The sequence below is a fragment of the Strix uralensis genome, chromosome 32 (genome assembly GCF_047716275.1).
Source record: "Strix uralensis isolate ZFMK-TIS-50842 chromosome 32, bStrUra1, whole genome shotgun sequence".
Lineage (NCBI taxonomy): Eukaryota > Metazoa > Chordata > Aves > Strigiformes > Strigidae > Strix > Strix uralensis.
In genome coordinates, this window is record NC_134003.1 from 1,372,399 (window position 1) to 1,392,447 (window position 20,049).

Here is a 20,049-nt window from a genome sequence, read left to right on the forward strand (position 1 = left end):
GCTCCCCAATGCTGCCGGCTCGGACACTGGTGGGGCTGGGTCTGCTCCCTGAAGGGTCCCACCCCCCCTAGAAGCCCCTAAAGGGACCCCCAAGTCCCCCCTAAGGGAACCAGCTGTGTGTTTTGGGGTTCCCCCCCCACCCCACCCAAGGATGGTTTCGGGGGACACTGGGGACAGGGGTGCAGCTGCGCCCTGTACTGCGGGTCCCGGGGGGGGGGTGCTGAGCGCTGGCTGGACCCCGTGCAGCCCCCGGCCACCCCTAAGTGCACTTGGGGGGTCCCCGTCCCCTCCGGCACCGGCGGCCTCGGGGGGGGGGGGGGGCTGCAAAGGCATCTCGGTGCCGCTGAAGTGTCCCCGAGCAATATTTCCCTGCTGCCCTGGGGACACCTTATTGAAGAGCATCAGGAGCGAAGGAGGGGGGGGGGCCCTTCCACACCAGGTCCCCGACTCCAGATGTCCCCAGATTGTCCCAGCCCTCATGTCCCCCCTCCAGGCCCCCCCCGCACTGTGCCCGCAGCCCCCACGGCCCCTGTGCCCATCCCTGCTCCGGGAAGTGCCGTTTTGAGGTGACCACATTCCCCCCCCCCCCCAGCTGCGGGTGGGCTTGATCCTAATGGAGCCCCAGGGTGAGGAGGGGGTGTGTGTGGGGGGGTGGGGGGTGCAGCTGAGCCACCCTGGGACGAAAATCGTTAGGAGTGATTAGAGCTATTACTGTAACGAGGAGAGGCAATTAACGGCGCCTTGACATCAGTTGAAGCCGGCTAATGTACGTGTGTGCTGGGGGGGGCGCTGGGCATGGGGGGGGCACACGTGGTGCTGAGCTGCCTGGCCGGGGGTCCTGGGGTGGGGTCCTGGGATTTGGTGGGATTTACGGTCAGGATCCCGGGATAGAGGGGTGGTGGGTGGCTGAGGATCCCCAGGATATTGGGGTGAGGCGAGGCTGGCGGGGGGAGGGCAGGATCTGGGGGTGCAGGACGGCGGGGAATCCCGGGATGTGGGGATGGGTGTGTCGGGGATTCTGGGATGCAGGGTTATGTGTGGCTGGGATGTCACCGGGCAGGGACAGTCTGTGCCTGGGATGCAGGGATGATGCGTGTCCAGGACCCTGGGATGCGGGGATGATGTGTGCCCAGGATATCGGGATAAGGGAATGATGTGTGCCCAGGATCCCGGGATATCAGGATAAGGGGATGATGTGTGCCCAGGATCCGGGGGTGATGCGTGTCTGGGATCCCGGGATGTCAGGATAAGGGAATGATGCGTGCCTGGGATCCTGGGATGCAGGGAGATGTGTGCTTGGGATCCTGGGATGCGGGGGGATGTGTGCTTGGGATGAGGGAACAGTGAGTACCTGGGATGCCGGGATGTGGGGACGATGTGTGTCCAGGATCCCAGGATCTGGGAATGATGCGTGCTTGGATCCCGGGATGCAGGGATGATGTGTGCCCAGGGTATCAGGATAAGGGAATGATGTGTCTGTCCCTGGGATGCAGGGATGACGTGGGGCCCAGAATGCTGGGATGTGGGGACAATGTGTGTCCAGGATATGGGGGTGATGTGTGCCCGGGATCCCGGGATGAGGGAATGAAGTGTGCCTGGGATGTCAGGATGAGGGAATGATGTGTAGCCGGGATGCAGGGATGATGTGTGCCTGGGATGCCGGGATCCTGGGATGATGGGATGTTGGGATCCTGGAATGATGTGTGCCTGGGATGTCAGGATAAGGGAATAATGTGTGGCCAGGATGCAGGGATGATGTGTGTCTGGGATGCCAGGATCCTGGGATGATGTGTGCTTGGGATGCCGGGACGTGGGAATGCCGGGATGCCGGGATGATGGGATGCCGGGATCCTGGGATGATGTGTGCTTGGGATGCCGGGACGTGGGAATGCCGGGATGTCGGGATGATGGGATGCCGGGATCCTGGGATGATGTGTGCCCGGGATGGACAACGTGCCCGGGATGCAGGATGACGTGTCCAGGATGCCGGGCACCAGCCCTGGGCTCTGCTCCACGCTGCCACCAAACGCTGCCGTTAAACCAAAGGAAACCCCCGTCCCTGCAGCCCCTCGGCTCTGCGGGACACCCCGGCTCCAGGCTTGCACCCATGGGTGCCAGCACCGGGTGGGGGCTTCGGGAGACGAGAAGCTGGGGGTGGGCACACAGCTCCCCCCCCTCAGCAGTGCCACGCTCGCCATCCGCTCCCGCGCAGCGTCCCACGGTCACGGTCACGGGCTGTGGGGTGGGCAGGGCTGGCCCCACTGCCGAGGGGGTCACGGGTCCCCACAGAGCCCCCGGGGGACGAGGACACCCTCCAGCGCTGGGACTCAGCTGAGGGGCCGCTCTGGGACATCCCACGGACCCCCTCCCCACCCAGCACCGTGTGTGAGCGGCTCCAGTGATGTTGTTGTTCCAAAACGTGCTGGTTTCTGGCCAGAAAAGGAAAAAAAAAAAAAAAAAGAAAAAAACCCCCTAAAGTTTTTTATTTTTTTTCCTTTTCCGTAGTCATCTCCGCGTCCAAACTTCCTGAGAGCGGCTCCGGCCCTCCCTCCGCTTCCGACGGCCGCGCTGCGCCGTCCCGGCCGGCCGAGCCCACCGGCCAGGCCAGCCCCGCGTTGGGGGGTGTCACACCCCGGCCGTGCCCGCTGCCGCGGCCCCCGACCAGGTCAGTGTCACCGTCCCCAGCCCGGGGCACCCCGAGTCCCACGGGTGGGTTTGGGGGGGTTGCGCTGTGTGTGGGGACAGTCCCCAGTGCCGTGGTGGGGGCCTTGGGGACGTCGCTGGTTCCCATGGCTGAGGTGAGGGGAGGGTGGCGGGGGGGCAGCGGGTGGGGGGGTGGGACGGTGCTGCGACACCCCGTGGTGACCCCATTGCTGACCCTAACCCTGACCCTGACCCTGACCTTCACCCTCGCCCTCCTCGTCCCCCCCAGCCCCATCCCTGTGGGTTCACAGTCCCCAGAGGAAATGCGTCAGCCCTCGGGCTGCGACGGAGGAAGCTCCGGGACAGAGATAGCGGGTCCGGGGGGGCCCCAGCACTGTGTCCCCCCATGGGGACAGGGCAGGGCTGATCCCCTGCCCTCACCCCACCCACCCCCCACCCCATTCTGGCCTTTTCACCGGTGGGTGATGCCCCCATCCCGCTCGGAGGGTGCTTGGGGGCACCCATGGGGTGGGGAGCGCTGGCTCTTGGGGGGCCTCTGGCCACTATGGCAGCCTTGGGGGGGCTCTTCCCCGTGGCCGGGCCCCCCAACGAGGAGCAGATGGGGCCCGCCGGCGTGTTTTGATGACTCCTCGCTTTTCCTGCCAGCATCTCCCAGCGATTCCTGTTCGCAGCAGCTCTGGGACCCCCCCAGCTCCCCCCCGCCCCCCCCATTGCTGGAGCCAGCAGCGGGGCCATGGAGGGGGCTGGTGGGGGGGTCCCCCCAGCTCTGCCCCCCGGGAGGGTCCGAGGGAGGGAATTTTGCCTGTGGATGAGCGATTAATTCCTCACCGCCGGGAGCTGAAGGGAAACGGGGGGAAACTTTCCCACTAAACGTTTTTTCCACTTGAAACTGGCCACTCCAGGACGAGGGGGGGGGTCCTTGCTCCCTCCACCCCCTTATTTAGCCCTAAACCGCAGCTCAGGCCCTGGAGAGGGGGAGGATGGACTCGGGGGGTGCCGGGGGCAGCGCTTTTGGGGTGTTCCATGGCCGGAGTGGCACGGAAGCAGCAATAGATCCAGCTGTGCCGACCAGGAAACCTCTGTTTCCTCCCCCGGCACGCGTGTGTGCAGCCGTGAAACACGCGTCCCGGTAAACACGGGTTCAAGGAGGGGGGGGCTCGCTGTGTGTCCCCCCCCTTTCTCCCGGCCCCTGGGCTGGCGGCGATCCCGGAGCCGCCCCGGCAAAGCCGGACCCTCTCCGTGTTGAGCAAGAAGCCGACGGATCCAGGAAACACAACCGGGAATAAACACGAAACGGGTTGAAACGGGGCCACGCGGCGCCGGGCCAGGCTCGGGAGTCGTCGTGTCGAACCCCACCCCGACACCCCGGGTAACAACCCCCCCCCCCCCCGCCCCTCCCTGGCAGCATCCCGCACCGGGATGGGGAGCGGCGGGAGAGGTTGTGGATGCGGCCCTGGAGTGTTTTGGGGGGGCTGGGGTGAGGCTGCGTGGGGCCACCCAGGCTGTTGTGCCTCAGTTTCCCCTTGGTGCTGGGGGGGGAGCAGCGGGGGCCGGGGTTGGGGCTGTTCCCGGCGAGCGGAGGAATGCGAAGCCGGGTCCCTGGAGGGGGGAGGCCGCATCCTGCGCTGGGGCCGGGGGCGGTGGGTGGGGAGCGGGAATGCTGGCGAGGCGCAGGGCGAAGCCGTTTTCCCACCGTGTCCCCCCCCCGCCTCTCCCCGTGCAGGATGGTGCTGCGGGCCGCGGCGCTGGCCATGCACGTCTGTCTCCTGGCCGCCCTCCGCCCCAGTGACCCCAATGTCTGCAGCTACTGGGAGAGGTAGGACTGGGGGGGATGCAGGGGGTGGTGGTGGTGGTGGTGGGGACCCCCCCCGGCTCCTCGGGACCTGCTGTCACCCCGTGTTCTCTCCTCCGGCAGCTTCACGGCGGCGGTGAAGGAATCTTACACCAAACCCCACGTCGTGGCCTCCAACGAGCCCTGTCCTGGGGCGTCGGGCCCCCCCCTGCCCTGCCTGCAGCAGAGGTGGGAGCCCCCCCGGCCCCCCTCGGGACTGCAGGGGGTCCCCAAGGCCATGGGGGGGGCTGTGGTGTCCCACTGTGGGGTGTCCCTATGGCTATGGGGGGGCTGGGATAGGGGTGGCCCAGTGCGGGGTGTCCCCATGGCCATGGGGGGGCTCAAGTGGGGTGTCCCCAAGATTATGGGGGAGCTGGGATGGGGGTGTCCCACTGTGGGGTGTCCCCATGGCCATGGGGTAACTGGACTGTCCCACTGTGGGGTGTCCTCATGGTTATGAGGGGGCTGGGACGGGGTTGTCCCACTGCTGGGTGTCCCCATGGCCATGGGGGGGCTGAAGTGGGGTGTCCCCAAGGCTATGGGGGGGCTGGGGTGGGGGTGTCCCACTGCAGGGTGTCCCCAAAGCCATGGGGGGGTGGGATTGTCCCACTGAGGGGTGTCCCCAAGGCCATGGGGGGGCTGGAGTGGGGGTGTCGCACGGCGGGGTGTCCCCATGGCTATGGGGGGGGGTGGGGGTGTCCCACTGCGGGGTGTCCCCAGGGCTGTGGGGGGGCCGGGGCAGGGTGTCCCCCCCTGACGGCGCTGCTGCAGGATCGTGTACCGCACCGAGTACCGCCAGGCCGTCCGCACCGACTACCGACGGCGCTACCAGTGCTGCCAGGGCTACTACGAGAGCCAGGACGCCTGTGTCCGTGAGTGGGGGGCGGGGGGCGAGCAGGGGGGGTCCGGGGGGTGGATCCTGGCTTACACCCCCCCCCACCCTCCTCCGGGCCGTGTCCCCGCAGCACGCTGCACCCGGGAGTGTGTCCACGGGCGGTGTGTGGCCCCCGAGCTGTGTCAGTGTGAGCCGGGCTGGCGCGGCACCGACTGCTCCAGCGGTGAGGGACGGGGTCGGGGTGGGGGGAGGACATGGAGGGGGGACACCCTGCGGGGGGGGGGGGTAAGGGAGGGAAAGGGGGTTTCACTGGAGGGATGGGAAAGTTGGGAGGGGGATGGTGGTTAATGGGGATGGGGAGAGGGAATGGGATGGGGGTGGAGATGGGATGGGGAGGGAGGGATGGGATGGATGGGAAGGATGGATGGATGGATGGGATGGGATGGATGGATGGGATGGATGGATGGGATGGGATGGATGGGATGGGATTGATGGATGGGATGGATGGATGGGATGGATGGATGGATGGGATGGGATGGGATTGATGGATGGGATGGATGGATGGATTGGATGGATGGGATGGATGGATTGGATGGGATGGGATGGATGGATGGATGATGGGTGGGTGGATGGGATGGGAATGAGCGGATGGACGGGGACAGGACGGGGAGGTACCAGAGCTCTCCCCCCGTGCAGAGTGTGACACGCAGTCGTGGGGGCCGGGCTGCGGGCAGCGCTGCGCCTGCCACCACGGGGCCCCCTGCGACCCCCTGAGCGGGGCCTGTTCGTGCCCCCCCGGCTTCGCCGACGCGCTGTGCCACCAGCCCTGCCCGGCGGGCACCTACGGCCCCGGCTGCCGCCTGCCCTGCCCCTGCCACCACCGGGCCCCCTGCAACGCCTCCACCGGCGCCTGCCTCTGCCCCCCGGGGCTGGCCGGACCCCTGTGAGTAAGGGGCTCCTTGCTCTGCACCCCCCCCAAACCCCAGCACCCCCCCACCCCCGGGGCTGGGGTCCCGCTCACCCCGTCCCCCCGCAGCTGCGAGGTGCCCTGCCCCGAGGGGACGCCCTGCAGCAGCCCCTGCCCCTGCCAGAACGGGGGCATCTGCCACCCCCCCAACACCAGCTCCTGCGTCTGCCCCCACGGATGGATGGTAGGTGGGCTGCGACCCCCCCCCCTTTCTCCCCCAAAACGGGGTCCCCCTGCCTCAGTTTCCCCCGCTGACCCCGGCGCTCCTTCACAGGGGGAGATCTGCTCCATGCCTTGCCCCCCCGGGCGCTTCGGCCCCGGCTGCCAGGGCGAGTGTCGGTGCCACAATGGGGGCCACTGCGACCCTTGGGGGGGCCAGTGCCAGTGTGCCCCCGGCTTCATCGGAGAGCAGTGAGGGGCAGCAGGGGGGTGGGGGGGACAGGGGAATGGGGGGGCTGGGATATTGGGGGCACAGGAGGATGGGGGACAGGGGGAATGGGGGGGACAGGGGATGGGGACAGGGGGAGGTGACACATGGGGACAGGGCTCTTTGGGCCGGGGGCAGATGGGGGTGCACAGGGAGGGGGGACAGGGGTACAACGGATGGTGGGGGGGTACACGGGGATGTGACACGGGGTGACAGGGGGATGGGACATGGGGCTGGGGGCAGACGGGGCTGGGGGCAGAGGGAGATGGGGGTGCACAGGGAGGGGGCACAGGGGTACAGTGCATGGGGGGGGTACACAGGGATGAGGCACATGGGGACGGGGCCACCTCCCCCCCCCTGCTGCCCAGGGCCACCGCGGCTCTCCCAGCCTGGCATGCAATGAGCTGGACGGCCTCAGCTTGGGGCAGGGTGGTGGGTTTCCAGGAGCCGCCTCGGCTCCTGGTGGGGCCGTGACACCCCCTTTGCCCCCCCCCGCCCTCCCCGCAGGTGCCGGGAGAGGTGCCCGGTGGGGCGGTTCGGGCAGGACTGCCGGGAGAGCTGCGACTGTGCCAACGGTGGCCAGTGCTTCCACGTGGACGGGGGCTGCCTGTGCCAGGCCGGCTTCCAGGGCAGCCGCTGCCAGGAGCGCCAGTGCCTGCCCGGGCTCTTCGGCCTCCACTGCCAGAGCCGCTGCCTCTGCCACCCCCAGCACAGCCAGAGGTAGCACCCCCCGCCCCCCCCCGGCTGCCCCCAGCACCCTCACTTCCCCCCAGCACCCTCGTCTCCCCCCAATATCCTCATCTCCCTTCAAAACCCTCACGTCCCACCGACATCCTTGTCTCCCCCCAACACCCCCATCTCCCTCCAACATCCTCACATCCCCCCAGCACACTCGCCCCCCCCCAGCATCCTCACATCCCCTCAACATTCTCACCTCCCCCCCAACTTCCTCACCTCCCCCCAAAACCCTCATCTCCCCCCAAAACCCTCATCTCCCCCCAAAATCCTCACATCCCCCCCACACCCTCATCTCCCCCCAACATTCTCACCTCCCTCCAGCCCCCCCCACCTCCCCCCAACACCCCCACCTCCCCCCCAGCATCCTCATCCCCCCCCCAGCCCACCCTGGCTCCCCCCACCATTCTCACCTCCCCCCAAAACCCTCACCCCCCCCTCCCCGTGCTGGCTGAGTGGCCTGAAAGAGGTGAATCCCCCCCCTACCCGGGGCAGGTGCTTTGTGCCCCCTCCCATTCTCACAGCCCCTTCCCAGCACACCCAGTACCCCATACTGGGAGCACTGGGGTGCTGAGCGGGTACCCCCCAGCTGCCACCCCCTCCTCGGGGAGTGCGTCTGTCACCCCGGCTGGGCTGGGCTCTTCTGCAACGAGAGTTGCCCCCCCGGCTCCTTCGGGGCCGGCTGCCTGCAGCCCTGCCTCTGCCTTCACGGGGGGGTCTGCGATGGGACCACCGGCCGTTGCCGCTGCCCCCCTGGCTACACGGTGCGGGGGAATGGGGGCACGGAGGGGGCGGGGGGGGCTGGTGGTCCTGGGGCAGCACGTGGAGTCGGGGGGGGGAGTGTCTCGGCATCCCTAGGGGGAGAGAGGGGGGCTGGGGGGAGCATGGGGGGCTGGGTGGTTTGGGGGTCTGTCTGAGAGGTCCTGGGGGGAGCATGGGGGGACTGTGTGGTCCTGGGGGGGGCCCTGGGTGGTCTTGAGGGGAACATGGGGGTCTGGATTGTTCTGGGTGGGGGTCTGAGCGGTTCTGGGGGGAGCATGGGGGGTCTGGGTGGTCCTGGGTGGGGTCTGGGTGGTCTTGAGGGGAGCATGGCGGGGTCTGGGTGGGGGTCTGAGTGGTTCTGCGGGGGCCATGGAGGTGTGGATTGTTCAGGGTGGGGGGGTCTGGATGGTTCTGGCGGGAGTATGGGGGGGTCTGGGGGAGGATCTGAGTGGCGGGGGGAATCCCTTGGGGATGGGTTGGGGCTCTTGTTACCTCTGGGGGCAGTTTCAGGGTCTGGGCATCCTTTACGGGGGGCACTGGGGGGGGGCATGGGTCCATGAGCATCCCTGGAGGGGGGGGGGGGCAGCTTGGGGGTCCCATGGGAGGATGGGGTTTGGGGGGTGTCACTCTCCCTCCAGCACCAGGATGCCAAGAGGAGAGCCAGGGGTGGCTCCCCCGACTCCTGGGTGGGGGGTCCCTGAAGTCTTTGCCCCCCCCCCCCCCCGCCCCCCAGGACGAGCACTGCTCCTCCCTGTGCCCCCCCGACACCTTCGGGACGAACTGCTCGGGGCGCTGCTCCTGCCAGCACGCCCTGGGCTGCTCCCCCCTCGACGGCTCCTGCCTCTGCAAGGAAGGTGGGTGCACGCCCAGGGGTGTGTGGGGGGGTGTCTGTGGGGGTGTCCCCGTCCCCACACCCACCCCCCTGTCCCCTCGTCCCACAGGCTGGCACGGACCCGACTGCTCGACGCCGTGTCCCGCCGGCACTTGGGGTCCCGGCTGCAACCGGAGCTGTGACTGCGCCCAGGGGGCCCCCTGTGACCCCCAGAGCGGGGCCTGCAGCTGCCCCCCGGGCTGGCAGGGCCCCCGCTGCCTGCACCCCTGCCCGGTGAGTCCTGCCGCTGCTGCCCGCACTGGGGGTGGGGACCACCCACCACCCCGTACTGACTTTCCTCCCCCCCCCCCGACTTCTCCCCGTACCCCAGAATGGGACGTTCGGGGGGGGCTGCGGGCAGCGCTGCGACTGCGCCTACGCCGACGGCTGCGATCCGGTGACGGGAGGGTGCCGCTGCCTGCCCGGCTGGACGGGTGAGAGCGGGGGGGGGACACGCCAGGGAGTGGGGGGACCCCGCTGTACCCTCAGCCTTCATCCCTCCTCCTCCTCCTCCTCGCAGGGCCGCAGTGCAAGCAGAGCTGCCCCCCCGGCTTCTGGGGCCGGGGCTGCCGCTCGTCCTGCTCCTGCCGCAACGGGGCCACTTGCTCCCCCCGGGACGGATCCTGCTCCTGCGCCCCGGGGTTCCGCGGCCCCACGTGCCAGCGCCGTGAGTGTCCCATCCCCCTCACCCCCCCCAAAAGAAAAAAAATTAAATAATTCTGGGTTGCTCCCAACCCACTGATGTGCCGGGCTGAGACCGGGTGCACTCACTTAAGTTAATTAAGGCCAAATGCCGGGTGCTGCCCTCGGGCCACAACAACCCCCAGCGGGGCTACAGGGGTGACCTGGGGGGGGGATTGGTAATGAGCCAGCAGTGTGCCCAGGGGGCCAAGAAGGCCAATGGCATCCTGGCTTGTACCAGCACTAGCGTGGCCAGCAGGGACAGGGAAGGGATGTGACCCCTGTGCTTGGCACTGGGGAGGCCGCCCCTCGATGAGTGGGTTCAGTTTTGGGCCCCTCACTCCAAAAAGGCCATTGAATGACTCGAGCGTGTCCAGAGAAGGGCAACGGAGCTGGTGCAGCGTCTGGAGCACAGGTCTGATGGGGAGCGGCTGAGGGAACTGGGGGGGTTTAGTGTGGAGAAGAGGAGGCTGAGGGGAGACCTCCTGGCCCTCTGCAACTCCCTGAAAGGAGGGTGCAGAGAGGGGGGAGGAGTCTCTTGAGCCAAGGAGCCAGCGGCAGGCCAAGAGGGAATGGCCTCAAGCTGCGCCAGGGCAGGGTCAGACTGGCTCTTAGGAAGGATTTCTTTGCAGAAGGGGCTGTTGGGCGTTGGAATGGGCTACCCAGGGCAGGGGGGGAGTCCCCATCCCTGGAGGGGTTGAAGAGTCGGGTTGAGCCAGCGCTGAGGGATCTGGTGGAGTTGGGAACGGTCAGGGTGAGGTTCATGGTTGGGCTGGAGGAGCTTCAAGGGCTTTTCCAACCGGGATGACTCTGGGACTCTCTCTCACCTCAGCCTGCCCGCCCGGGCGTTACGGCAAACGCTGCTCCCTGAGCTGCTCCTGCGCCAACGGCTCCTCCTGCCACCCCGCCAACGGCTCCTGCCTCTGCGCCCCGGGCTGGCACGGCCCCCGCTGCTCCCAGCGTGAGTGGGGGGCTGTGGGGGGGGCTGTGGGGGGGCTGTGGGGAGCGGCGCTGACCCCATTCCCCCCCCTCCCCGACTTCTTAACACCTCCAGCCTGTGCCCCCGGCTCCTGGGGGGACGCCTGCGCCCAGCCCTGCCTGTGCCGCCACGGGGGGACGTGTCACCCCGCCGAGGGGACCTGCCGCTGCCCCCCCGGCTGGACAGGGACGTTCTGCGGGGAAGGTAGAGACTGGCATGGACTCCCCCCCCCCCCCACCTCATCTCCCACCTCCCCACCGTGGGTCTGAGCCCCCCAGCTCCAGCCTGGGGGGCCTTGGGGGGGGCAAACTGGGTTACCCCAGTTCCAGCCTGGGCAGTATGGCGCTCTATGGGCCCAGTATGGATATATCTGGTCCCAGTACGGATCTCTCTGGGCCCAGTATGGATCTCTCTGGCCCCAGTATGGATCTATCTGGTCCCAGTATGTTGCTATATGGGACCGGTATGGAGGTATTTGGGCCCAGTATGGAGCTATATGCTCCTGGGCACTATGGGGCTGTATGGTCCCAGTATGGAGCCACGTTGTTCCAGTATGGAGCTATATGGTCCCAGTATGGGGCCGTAGGGTCCTGGGCAGGGTGGCTCCAGCTCCCCCACCCCCTGTGCCCCCAGCCTGCCCCCCTGGGACCTTCGGGCTCCAGTGTGACCAGCTCTGCCACTGCCCCCACAACGCCACTTGCCACCCAGCCAGCGGGACGTGCCCCTGTGCCCCGGGCAGGATCGGGCCCCGCTGCGAGGCCGGTGAGTGGGCGCAGAGCTGGGGGGGGGCCCTGGGGGGGGCCCTGCCCCACCCTAAGGACTGTCCCCCTCACCCTCCCACCCCCCAGGGACCCCTGACCAGCCCTACACCATCGTGCCGGCCCCCCCGGCGACCTACAGCCCGCTGGGCGTGGTGCTCGGCCTGGTGGCCCTGGTGGCCTTGCTGGTAGCCGCGGTGGCCTTGGCCGTGTGTTACCGCCACCGGCAGAAGGGGAAGCAGAGCCGGCACCTGACCGTGGCCTACACGGCGGGACAGACGGACACCTCCGACTACGTGGTGCCGGGTGAGCCCCGTGGCGGGGGACGCGGCCACCTCCTCAGTGGCCCAGCGGCACCGGGCTGACGCCTGTCCCCACAGACGTGCCACCGGGCCACCACCCACACTACTACTCCAACCCCAGCTACCACACGCTGTCCCAGTGCACCCCGCCGGCCCCCGGCGCCCGGGACAGGGCCGGCTCCCGCACGGTACGGCGCAGCGCGGTGTTGCGGGGTGCACTGGGGTGTTGCACGGTGCATCAGGGTGTTGCACGCTGTACCACAGTGTTACGTGGTGTTGCGAGGTTGTTGCGTGGCGTTACGTGGTGTTGTGTGGTGTTGTGTGCTGTACCACAGTGCTACGTGGTGTCGTGTGTTGTACCACAATGTTACGTGGTGTTACGCGGTGTCGTGTGTTGTACCACAATGTTACGTGGTGTTACGCGGTGTTGTGTGCTGTACCACAATGTTATACGGTGTTACATGGTGTCCTGTGCTGTACCACAATGTTACATGGTGTTACGCAGTGTCGCGTGCTGTAGCACAGTGTTACGTGGTGTTACAGCAGTGTTGCGCGGTGTTGTGTGCTGTACCACAATGTTACGTGGTGTTACGTGGTGTTATGGCGGTGTTGCATGGTGTTGTGTGCTGTACCACAATGTTACGTGGTGTTGTGAGGTTGTTGCGTGGCGTTACATGGTGTTGTGTGGTGTTGCGTGCTGTACCACAGTGCTACGCGGTGTCGTGGTGTTGTACCACAATGTTACGCGGTGTTACGCGGTGTTGTGTGTTGTACCACAATGTTACGCGGTGTTATGCGGTGTCGTGGTGTTGTACCACAATGTCACATGGTGTTACGCGGTGTTGTGTGCTGTACCACAATGTTATACGGTGTTACATGGTGTCCTGTGCTGTACCACAATGTTACGCGGTGTTCCGCGGTGTTGCGTGGTGTTGTGTGCTGTACCACAATGTGACGTGGTGTTACGCGGTGTTGCGCAGTGTTGCACGGTGTTGCGTGCTCTACCACAGTGTTATGCGATGTTGTGCGGTGTTGCGTGGTGTTGCATGCTGTATCAGTGTTGCGCGGTGTTGCGCGCTGTTGTGTGCTGTACCACGCTGTTGCACGGCGTTGCGCGGTGTTGTGCTGTACCTCGTAGCCAGCCCGTCCCGTCTGGGCTCCAGGTGCCCGGTGCCCAGCTCTACCCCAGCATGGAGAGACCCCCCGGCCCCGACGGCACCGCCACGCTGCCCCCCGACTGGAAGCACCTCGGGACACCGGCCCTGGGGCCCAGGGGTAAGAGGGGGGGCCAAGGGGTGAGGGGGCAGCTCCCAGGGAGCTGGTGGGGACTGTGGCCAGAGGGGGGGTGCACCCCTGGGTCCCCTCCCTGCTCAGGATCCACCGGGAAGGTGCTGGGGTGGGGGGAGCATCTTCATGCTGGGGGAGATGGGTGGTGGAGCAGTGGGGGGGACCCCAAACGTGCCCCCTTACAGGGGGGCAGTTGGACCGGAGCTACAGCTACAGCCACAGCCTGGGGAAGTACAACGGGAAAGGTACGGGGGGGTGGGAGGGGACCGGGATCGGGAAGGGATGGGATGGGGCTGGGTTGGGATGGGTTGGGTTGGGTTGGGATTGGGTTGGGGTTGGGTTGGGATGGGATTGGGTTGGAATGGGATAGGATGAAATGGGATGGGATGGGATGGGATTGGGTTGTGTTGGGATTGGGTTGGGATGGGTTGGGTTGGGATTGGGTTGGGTTGGGATTGGGTTGGGATGGGTTGGGTTGGGTTGGGATGGGATGGGATTGGGATGGGTTGGGATGGGATTGGGTTGGGATGGAATTGGGTTGGGTTGGGATTGGGTTGGGATGGGTTGGGTTGGGATGGGATGGGATTGGGTTGGGTTGGGATGGGATGGGATTGGGTTGGGTTGGGTTGGGATGGGATTGGGTTCAGTTGGGATTGCGTTGGGTTTGGATTGGGTTGGGATGGGATAGGATGAAATGGGATGGGATGGGATTGGGTTAGGATGGGGTGAAATGGGATGGGAAGGGAAAAGGACAGGATGGAATTGGGATGGGGAGGGGAAGGGACAAGGAATGGCTGAGGAAGAGGCGGGGGTGGGATGGGATGGGAATTGGGTGGGGAAGGGATGGGGATGAGGAGGGGACAGGGCTGGGGTGGGGAAGGGCTGGGTCTCGCCTGGGTCCCTGCCGTGGGGAGCCCCCCAACTCCTCCTCCCCCAGAGCACCCCCCGGAAGGGCTGGGGGCCAGCGCCAGCTCCCTGGCCAGCGAGAACCCCTACGCCACCATCAAGGAGCTGCCCCCCGCCCCCCCCAAGGCCCCCGAGGGCAGCTACATGGAGATGAAATCCCCGGTGCGGAGGGAAATGTCCTACGCGGAGATCGGGCTCCTGGAGGAGCCGCCCCAGGAGGGTACGGAGGGGAGGGGGGGGGTCCCTGACCCCCGTGAGCCCGGCTGGAGGGGGGGGCAGCCCCAGTGACAGGGGTGGCATGGAGGGGACACAGCCTCGGTGATGGGGGTGGCATGGGGGGGGGGGGGGGCACAAAACCAGTGACAGGGGCTGCATAGAGGGGACCCGGTGGCACAGCCCTGGGGGGGCCACGGGGTTGGTGACAGGGGTGGCACGGCCCTGGGGAGGGGACACACAGCTCCAGTGACAGGGGTGGCATGGAGGGGACAGGACCTCAGTGATGGGGGTGGCATGGGGGGAGGACACAAAACCGGTGACAGGGGCTGCATAGAGGGGACCTGGCCTCTGTAACAGGGGTGGCACAGCCGTGGGGGGCCATGGGCTCGGTGACAGGGGTGACACAGCCCTGGGGGGGCCACAGTCCAAGTGGTGGGGGCTGCATGGCCCTGGGAGGGGGGGGGGGGAACAGCCTCGGTGACAGGGGTGGCATAGAGGGGACACGACCTCGGTGACAGGGGTGGCACGGCCCGGGGGGGGGGGGGGGGGGGGGCACACACGGCCCCTTGCAGCCTCCTCTTGTCCCCTGCAGAGAGTCACCCCGGGGGGGCCGAAGGCGTCACCCCTGCAGCCCCCCCCAGCCATTACGACTCCCCCAAGAACAGCCACATCCCCAGCCACTACGACCTGCCGCCCGCCCGCCACTACCCGCCGTCCCCCCCCCTGCGCAGGAAGGACCGTTGAGGGACTCCGGGGACACCCCCCTACCCCCCCCCACGGGAGGGGCCCTGGGGGGGCCCCGGGACTGTCCCCGAGCCCGGGGGGGGGGGGTGGGGGGGGGTGGCACAAAGGGTGAATAAAGGGGTTATCGGTGCGGAGTGAGCTGGGGCTGCCTGTGCCCGTGTCAGCGGTGGGAGGGGACGGGGGGCGGTGGGGGGGTGTCAGGGGTGGGACCAGTGATGGGTGCGGTGGTGGGCCCAGTAAAGGCCCAGTAATGGGATAAGAAACAGACCAGTAAAGGCCCAGTGATGGTCCCAGTAAAGATCTGCTGATGGTCCAACGGTGCCCCAGTAAGAGCCCAGTGATGGCCCCAGTAAAGACCCGCTGATGGTCCAGTGGTGGCCCCAGTAAGAGCCCAGTGATGGCCCCAGTAAAGACCCGCTGATGGTCCAGTGATGGCCCCAGTAAGGGCCCAGGATGGCCCCAGTAAAGACCCGCTGATGGTCCAGTGATGGCCCCAGTAAGGGCCCAGGATGGCCCCAGTAAAGACCCGCTCATGGTCCAATGGTGGCCCCAGTGATGGCCCCAGTAAGGCCCCAGTGATGGCCCCAGGGAAGGCCCAGCGTTGGGCCAACGAGGGCTCAGTTATGGCCCAGTTACAGCCCAGTGCTCCCAGTGCCGCTGCCCAGCGCACGGCCTCTCCAGCCTGGGCTGGCCGGGGTGGTGGCCCCGCCCCTTTCCGCACAGGCCACGCCCCCTCAACACGGCCCTGCTTCCTCGCTGATAACCACGCCCCTTCCCGGATAGCCCCGCCCCTTCCGCGCTGCCCCCGCCCCTTCCCACACGGCCCCGCCTCCTCGCTCCCAGCCCCACCCCTTCCGCGCCGGCCCCGCCCCGCGCATGCGCACAGCGCCCCGCGGCGCCGCCGGTTGGGGCAGGGCAGCGGCTGAGCACTGAGGTTACCGCCGGCCCTGGGGCCCCCCCTGCGCCCCCACAGCCCCCCCCCCACGCCTGGGGCCCATCCAGGGAGACGCCTCAGAGGGACCCTCCGGCCGTGGGACCCCTCCCCGCGCCCCCAGAGACCCCCACAGGGGACCCCCCGTCCCCTCTCAGTACCCCTATGGGGCCCCTTCCGGCCCGGCGACCGCCCCCCCCCCTCAATAGGACCCTCAGGCCTGGGAACCCCCAGGGACGCCCCCCCCAATCCCCTGCAACGCCATAGGGACCCCCACACCCCCCCTCCCCCAGCCCTGGGACTGCCCCCCAGGGTGACACCCATAGGGTTGACCATCACCCCTGGGAGACCTCCACGGGCCCCGCCATAGGCCCCCCTGCCACTGGGACACCCCCTTTCCCCTTCCAGGGACCCCCCATAGCGACCTCACAGCCAAGAGCCCCCCCCCATAAGGGCCCATTTTCCCTGGGACCCCCCCATACCCACACAGGGATCCCCATAGGGCCCCCAGCCCTGGGACCCCCCCCATGTCACCCCCTGGCCCAGGGATGTGGGGGGGGGCCGGGTGCTGGGCAGGGCCAACCCTGGGGTTGGTGGGTGCTGGGGGGTGCTGAGCCCCCCCCCTGGTGCCCCCCAGCTGCGGGCCATGAGGCGGCGGGGGGAGCGGGTGCCCAGGGAGAAGGTGGTGGAGGAGGAGGTGAAGAGCGCGGGGAGGAAGGCTGAGCAGGGTGCAGGTGAGCCCCTGGGGGCTGAGCAGGGGCAGGGGGGTGTGTGGGGGGGTCCCCCTCATGCGTGTGTGTCCCCCCCCAACTCCTGCCTGCCCTGCCCGCAGAGCAGTACCAGTGCAGCGGCCTCTTGGAGCAGGATTTTCCCGAGCTCTGCGCCCGGGCTGGCATCGCCGGCGTCCCCAGAGTCACCATGCGGCCGTCCCCGAGCTTCCCTGCGGAGGGTGAGCGGGGCCGGGGGGGGCACATCGGGGTGCAGGGGTCGGAGGGGGGGAAGAGCCGTGTGTTTGTGGGGTCCCACCCTCGTCCCCGTCCCGCAGAGGAGCCCCCCGAGCCGCCGCTGGCAGAGGTCCTGGCCCGCATCGAGCGCAAATACGGCCCCTTCCAGCCCCGCGTCCAGGTCGAGAGGGAGCACGAGGATCCCCGCAGCGTCCGCGCCGTCTTCCTGCGAGGTGGGGACCCCCAGGCCCCGCCCCCCCAGGCACCCAGGGACGAGGAGGCCCTGGAAATCAGCCTGTGGGACCCCCCCCTTGTCACGCCAGCGCCGGCGGGGGCTCTTCACCCCCCCGTATCCCATCACACGGCCTTGACCTCCCCGTCTCCCGCAGGCTGGAAGATGGAGGAGGCCATGCTGGGGGTCCTGAGCCAGTGCCTGCCCGCCCTGGCCAGCCTGCAGGCAGTGCAGTGAGTGCAGGCAGGGAAGGGGGTGCGGGCAGCCCCCCCCCACCTCCCCAGCACCAGGGGCTGAGCCGCTTTCTCCTCCCGCAGCCTCTGGAAGGTCGGGCTGACAGAGCAGCTGCTCCCGGCGCTGGCGGCACTGCCGGGACGCTGCCCCCGCCTGCGGTACGCAGGGTTGAGGGGTGCTCCCTCGTTACCGCTAATTAAGGAACTGGGGTGCCGCGGAGGATCGTTAATTCCAGCTGGGGGGGTGGTTTTTTATTCCTCCGCAGGACGCTCAGCCTGGAGGGGAACCCTTTGCCCAAACCCGCCTTCCACACGCTGCTGGGGAGCGACAGCACGTGAGTGGGAGCCGGATCAAGCCCCCCCAACCCGCTGCCAGCCCCCCCCCCGCCGGTGCAGACAGCGACCCCCCTGCCCCCCCCGCAGGCTGGCCCACCTCTCCCTGCGCAACAACAGCATCGGGGATGCGGCCGCCCGGCGGATCGGGCAGAGCCTCTCCTGCAACCGCAGCCTCGTCTCGCTCAGCCTCAGCTTCAACCGCATCTCGGACCTGGGGGCTGCTGACATCGCCCAGGTGGGCAGGGGAGGGCCCGGGGGGGGCAGGTGGGTGCTCAGCACCCAGCACCCATCTCCTCCCTCCCTCGCTCCTCCAGGGCTTGCGCCTGAACCGCTCCCTGCTCTCCCTGTCCCTGGCCAACAACGACATTGGCGACGTGGGGGCCACCAGACTTGCTGAGGTGGGTGCCCCCCCCCCCCCCGCTTCTGCACCCCAAAATCCTCCCCGCTTCTGCACCCCAAAATCCTCCTCGGGAGCGGGGTGCACGGCTCGGGCCGGATCCTGCCCCCATCCCAGCGCCGCTGCCCGCCAGGTCCTGGGCCCCTTTGCGCTGACACACGCCGAAGTGGTGGAGCGGAGGCGGCTGCTCTGGGCGGAGGCGCTGGGACGAGCCCGCACGGTGAGACCCCCCCTCAAACCCCCGTTTTATGGGGGGGCACATTCCCTCCCCATCTCCGGGAAAGGCGGGAGGCTCCTGGGGGGTACTGCCAGCACCCTGAACCCCGCCCCCCCATCTCCCCCAGACCTCAAACGAGACCGAAGGTCAGAGCGAGCGTTTTTCCAGCCTCCGCGGCAGCGCGGCCGCTCCCGACACGCTGCCCCCGGCCAAGTACGGCAAAAAGAAGAAGGTGAGGAAGCGGGTGGGCGCTGCGGGGAGCGGGGAGGGCAGGGGTGGGCCCCGCAGGCAGGGGGGAGCCCCGCAGGCAGCTGCCAGATACCCGCAGGCTCCCCCAGCCCTAAGCGTGCCTCAGTTTCCCCCCCTTCCAGCTCCGTGGCGCAGGGAGGGGGGAGGCAGGGGGTCCCCAAGCCGCTTCCCTGTCCCTTGCAGGAGCCGCTGCGGAAGGAGGAGGCCAGACAGGCCAAGAAATGTGAGTGAGGGGCTGGGGGGGGGGGACGGGGGACCCCGGGGGGGCTGCGCCCAGCTCAGCTCCCTCCCTGCTCTCCCCACTCCTGTCAGCGCCGGAGCCGAGAGGCGCCTGTGGCAAAGCTGCGAAACCCAGCGGCCAGGAGAAGCTGAGCCCGGAGGTGGGGGATGCCAGGGGGTCGGGGTGGGGAGGGGGGGCCCAATTTGGGGGTCCCACACCCCCTCAGGGGCCCCCCTCGTGTCCAGCTGCTGCTGGAGGAGGCCAAGCAGCACGCAGACAGCATCATCCTGCCGGGAAACCACGCGCTCCTCAACCTCAACCTGAGCCGTGAGTGAAGCGTTGGGGTGGGGGGGGGGGGTGTGGGTGAGCGAGGGGGGGGTCCCTGACCCCCCAAAACCTCTCCCCGCGCAGACAATCACGTCACGGAGCGGGGTCTGGGCGTGCTCCTGGCAGCGCTGGAGAGGCAGCGGCGGGAGGCAGCGAGGCCGGGGAAGCGGGGGCTGCTGTGCCTCTCGCTGGAGGTGAGGCGGGGGGGTGTTACGGGGTGGGGGGGGGGGGGCCGGCAGCACCTGACACCCCACTTTCCCCCAGGGAAACCGCATCCCCCCCACCAGCCCGGCTTTCGCGCGGCTCCAGGAGCTGCTGCTGCCACTCGACTCGCTCCGGGATGAGGAGGAGGAGGAGGATGGGGGGCTTAGCCCCCCCCCCCCCCCCCCCCCCCCCCCCCCCCAGGAGCCGCGCAGGCGCCTGCGGGTGAAGGAGAGCTGGCTTCTTGCCTTTTTAAAAATCCCAAAATTAAAAAAAAAAAATCACGATGTTGACCGTGGAAAGGAAGAAAATAAACCAGATTATACAGCATGGAACAGCAACTGGTCAGTCTTGGCTCTATTATATATAATATATATATCAGACCCCCCCCCCGCCCAGCGCCACACCTGGGAGGGGGAGAAGGGATGGGGGGAGCAGAGGTGGGACGAGCCCCAACTCCCCAGCACCCCCCCCCTCAGGTCACCGATTGTCACCGGGGAGGAGAGCCCGGTGCTGGGGGTGTCCTCGCTGCCCCCCCGCCCTGTCCCCGGCTCGAGGTGGGTGGGTGGGGGGGGGCCGGCGGGTGGTTATTTACAGGAGGGGCGCACGTACGTACATATTTATAGGCAGCGGGGGGGCGGGGGGGCCGCAGCACGGAGAGGAACAGAACAAAGTGCATTTATACAGACTAGATCCAGCTCTCACGGCCGGGGGGGGCGCGGGGAGGCGGCGAGGGGGGGGCTGAGCCAGGGCTGCCATGCGAGGGGGTGAGGGGGGGGCCCCGGCTGCCGGCCCTG

The 20,049-nt window shown here is 68.0% G+C and overlaps 2 protein-coding genes across 5 annotated transcripts; both read left to right on the plus strand.

Moving 5' to 3' along the window:
• The first annotated feature begins 2,161 nt into the window (after positions 1 to 2,161).
• PEAR1 (platelet endothelial aggregation receptor 1) lies at positions 2,162 to 15,103 on the plus strand. 3 transcript variants are annotated; one of them, XM_074852910.1, is made up of 23 exons: positions 2,163 to 2,665; positions 4,388 to 4,480; positions 4,580 to 4,684; positions 5,267 to 5,367; positions 5,461 to 5,553; positions 6,027 to 6,273; positions 6,367 to 6,481; positions 6,572 to 6,708; positions 7,232 to 7,444; positions 8,049 to 8,223; positions 8,955 to 9,075; positions 9,163 to 9,326; positions 9,424 to 9,526; positions 9,613 to 9,759; positions 10,606 to 10,734; positions 10,828 to 10,956; positions 11,386 to 11,514; positions 11,601 to 11,816; positions 11,891 to 12,000; positions 12,976 to 13,087; positions 13,285 to 13,344; positions 14,037 to 14,225; positions 14,814 to 15,103. In XM_074852910.1, the coding sequence occupies exons 2-23, from the start codon at positions 4,389 to 4,391 to the stop codon at positions 14,963 to 14,965; spliced, it is 3,039 nt and encodes a 1,012-aa protein (XP_074709011.1). In that variant the 5' UTR covers positions 2,163 to 2,665; position 4,388; the 3' UTR covers positions 14,966 to 15,103. The 3 variants fall into 3 exon arrangements, with proteins under 3 accessions (XP_074709013.1, XP_074709011.1, XP_074709012.1); XM_074852911.1 differs by lacking the exon at positions 2,163 to 2,665 and adding an exon at positions 3,662 to 4,033; XM_074852912.1 differs by lacking the exon at positions 10,828 to 10,956 and having other exon boundaries at positions 2,162 to 2,665.
• A 780-nt stretch (positions 15,104 to 15,883) lies between these two features.
• Positions 15,884 to 20,033, plus strand: LRRC71 (leucine rich repeat containing 71). Of its 2 annotated transcripts, none has more exons than XM_074852925.1 (15): positions 15,884 to 15,899; positions 16,729 to 16,845; positions 16,942 to 17,073; positions 17,230 to 17,305; positions 17,390 to 17,464; positions 17,572 to 17,640; positions 17,729 to 17,876; positions 17,956 to 18,039; positions 18,172 to 18,258; positions 18,383 to 18,487; positions 18,688 to 18,727; positions 18,817 to 18,884; positions 18,970 to 19,051; positions 19,136 to 19,245; positions 19,316 to 20,033. In XM_074852925.1, the coding sequence occupies exons 2-15, from the start codon at positions 16,815 to 16,817 to the stop codon at positions 20,021 to 20,023; spliced, it is 1,815 nt and encodes a 604-aa protein (XP_074709026.1). In that variant the 5' UTR covers positions 15,884 to 15,899; positions 16,729 to 16,814; the 3' UTR covers positions 20,024 to 20,033. The 2 variants fall into 2 exon arrangements, with proteins under 2 accessions (XP_074709026.1, XP_074709024.1); XM_074852923.1 differs by lacking the exon at positions 15,884 to 15,899 and adding an exon at positions 15,999 to 16,630.
• Positions 20,034 to 20,049: the final 16 nt, after the last annotated feature.

What these genes read in the sequence shown, in the direction of transcription:
- PEAR1 (XM_074852910.1), top strand. Translation starts at nt 4,389, where the DNA reads ATGGTGCTGCGGGCCGCGGCGCTGGCCATGCACGTCTGTCTCCTGGCC. An exon ending in GAGCCAGGACGCCTGTGTCC is followed by an intron (nt 5,368 to 5,460) that starts GTGAGTGGGGGG and finishes GTGTCCCCGCAG; the next exon opens with CACGCTGCACCCGGGAGTGT. An exon ending in CCGGGGCTGGCCGGACCCCT is followed by an intron (nt 6,274 to 6,366) that starts GTGAGTAAGGGG and finishes GTCCCCCCGCAG; the next exon opens with CTGCGAGGTGCCCTGCCCCG.
- LRRC71 (XM_074852923.1), top strand. Translation starts at nt 16,543, where the DNA reads ATGAGGCGGCGGGGGGAGCGGGTGCCCAGGGAGAAGGTGGTGGAGGAG. An exon ending in GGGCCACCAGACTTGCTGAG is followed by an intron (nt 18,040 to 18,171) that starts GTGGGTGCCCCC and finishes GCTGCCCGCCAG; the next exon opens with GTCCTGGGCCCCTTTGCGCT. An exon ending in CCTCAACCTCAACCTGAGCC is followed by an intron (nt 19,052 to 19,135) that starts GTGAGTGAAGCG and finishes CTCCCCGCGCAG; the next exon opens with ACAATCACGTCACGGAGCGG.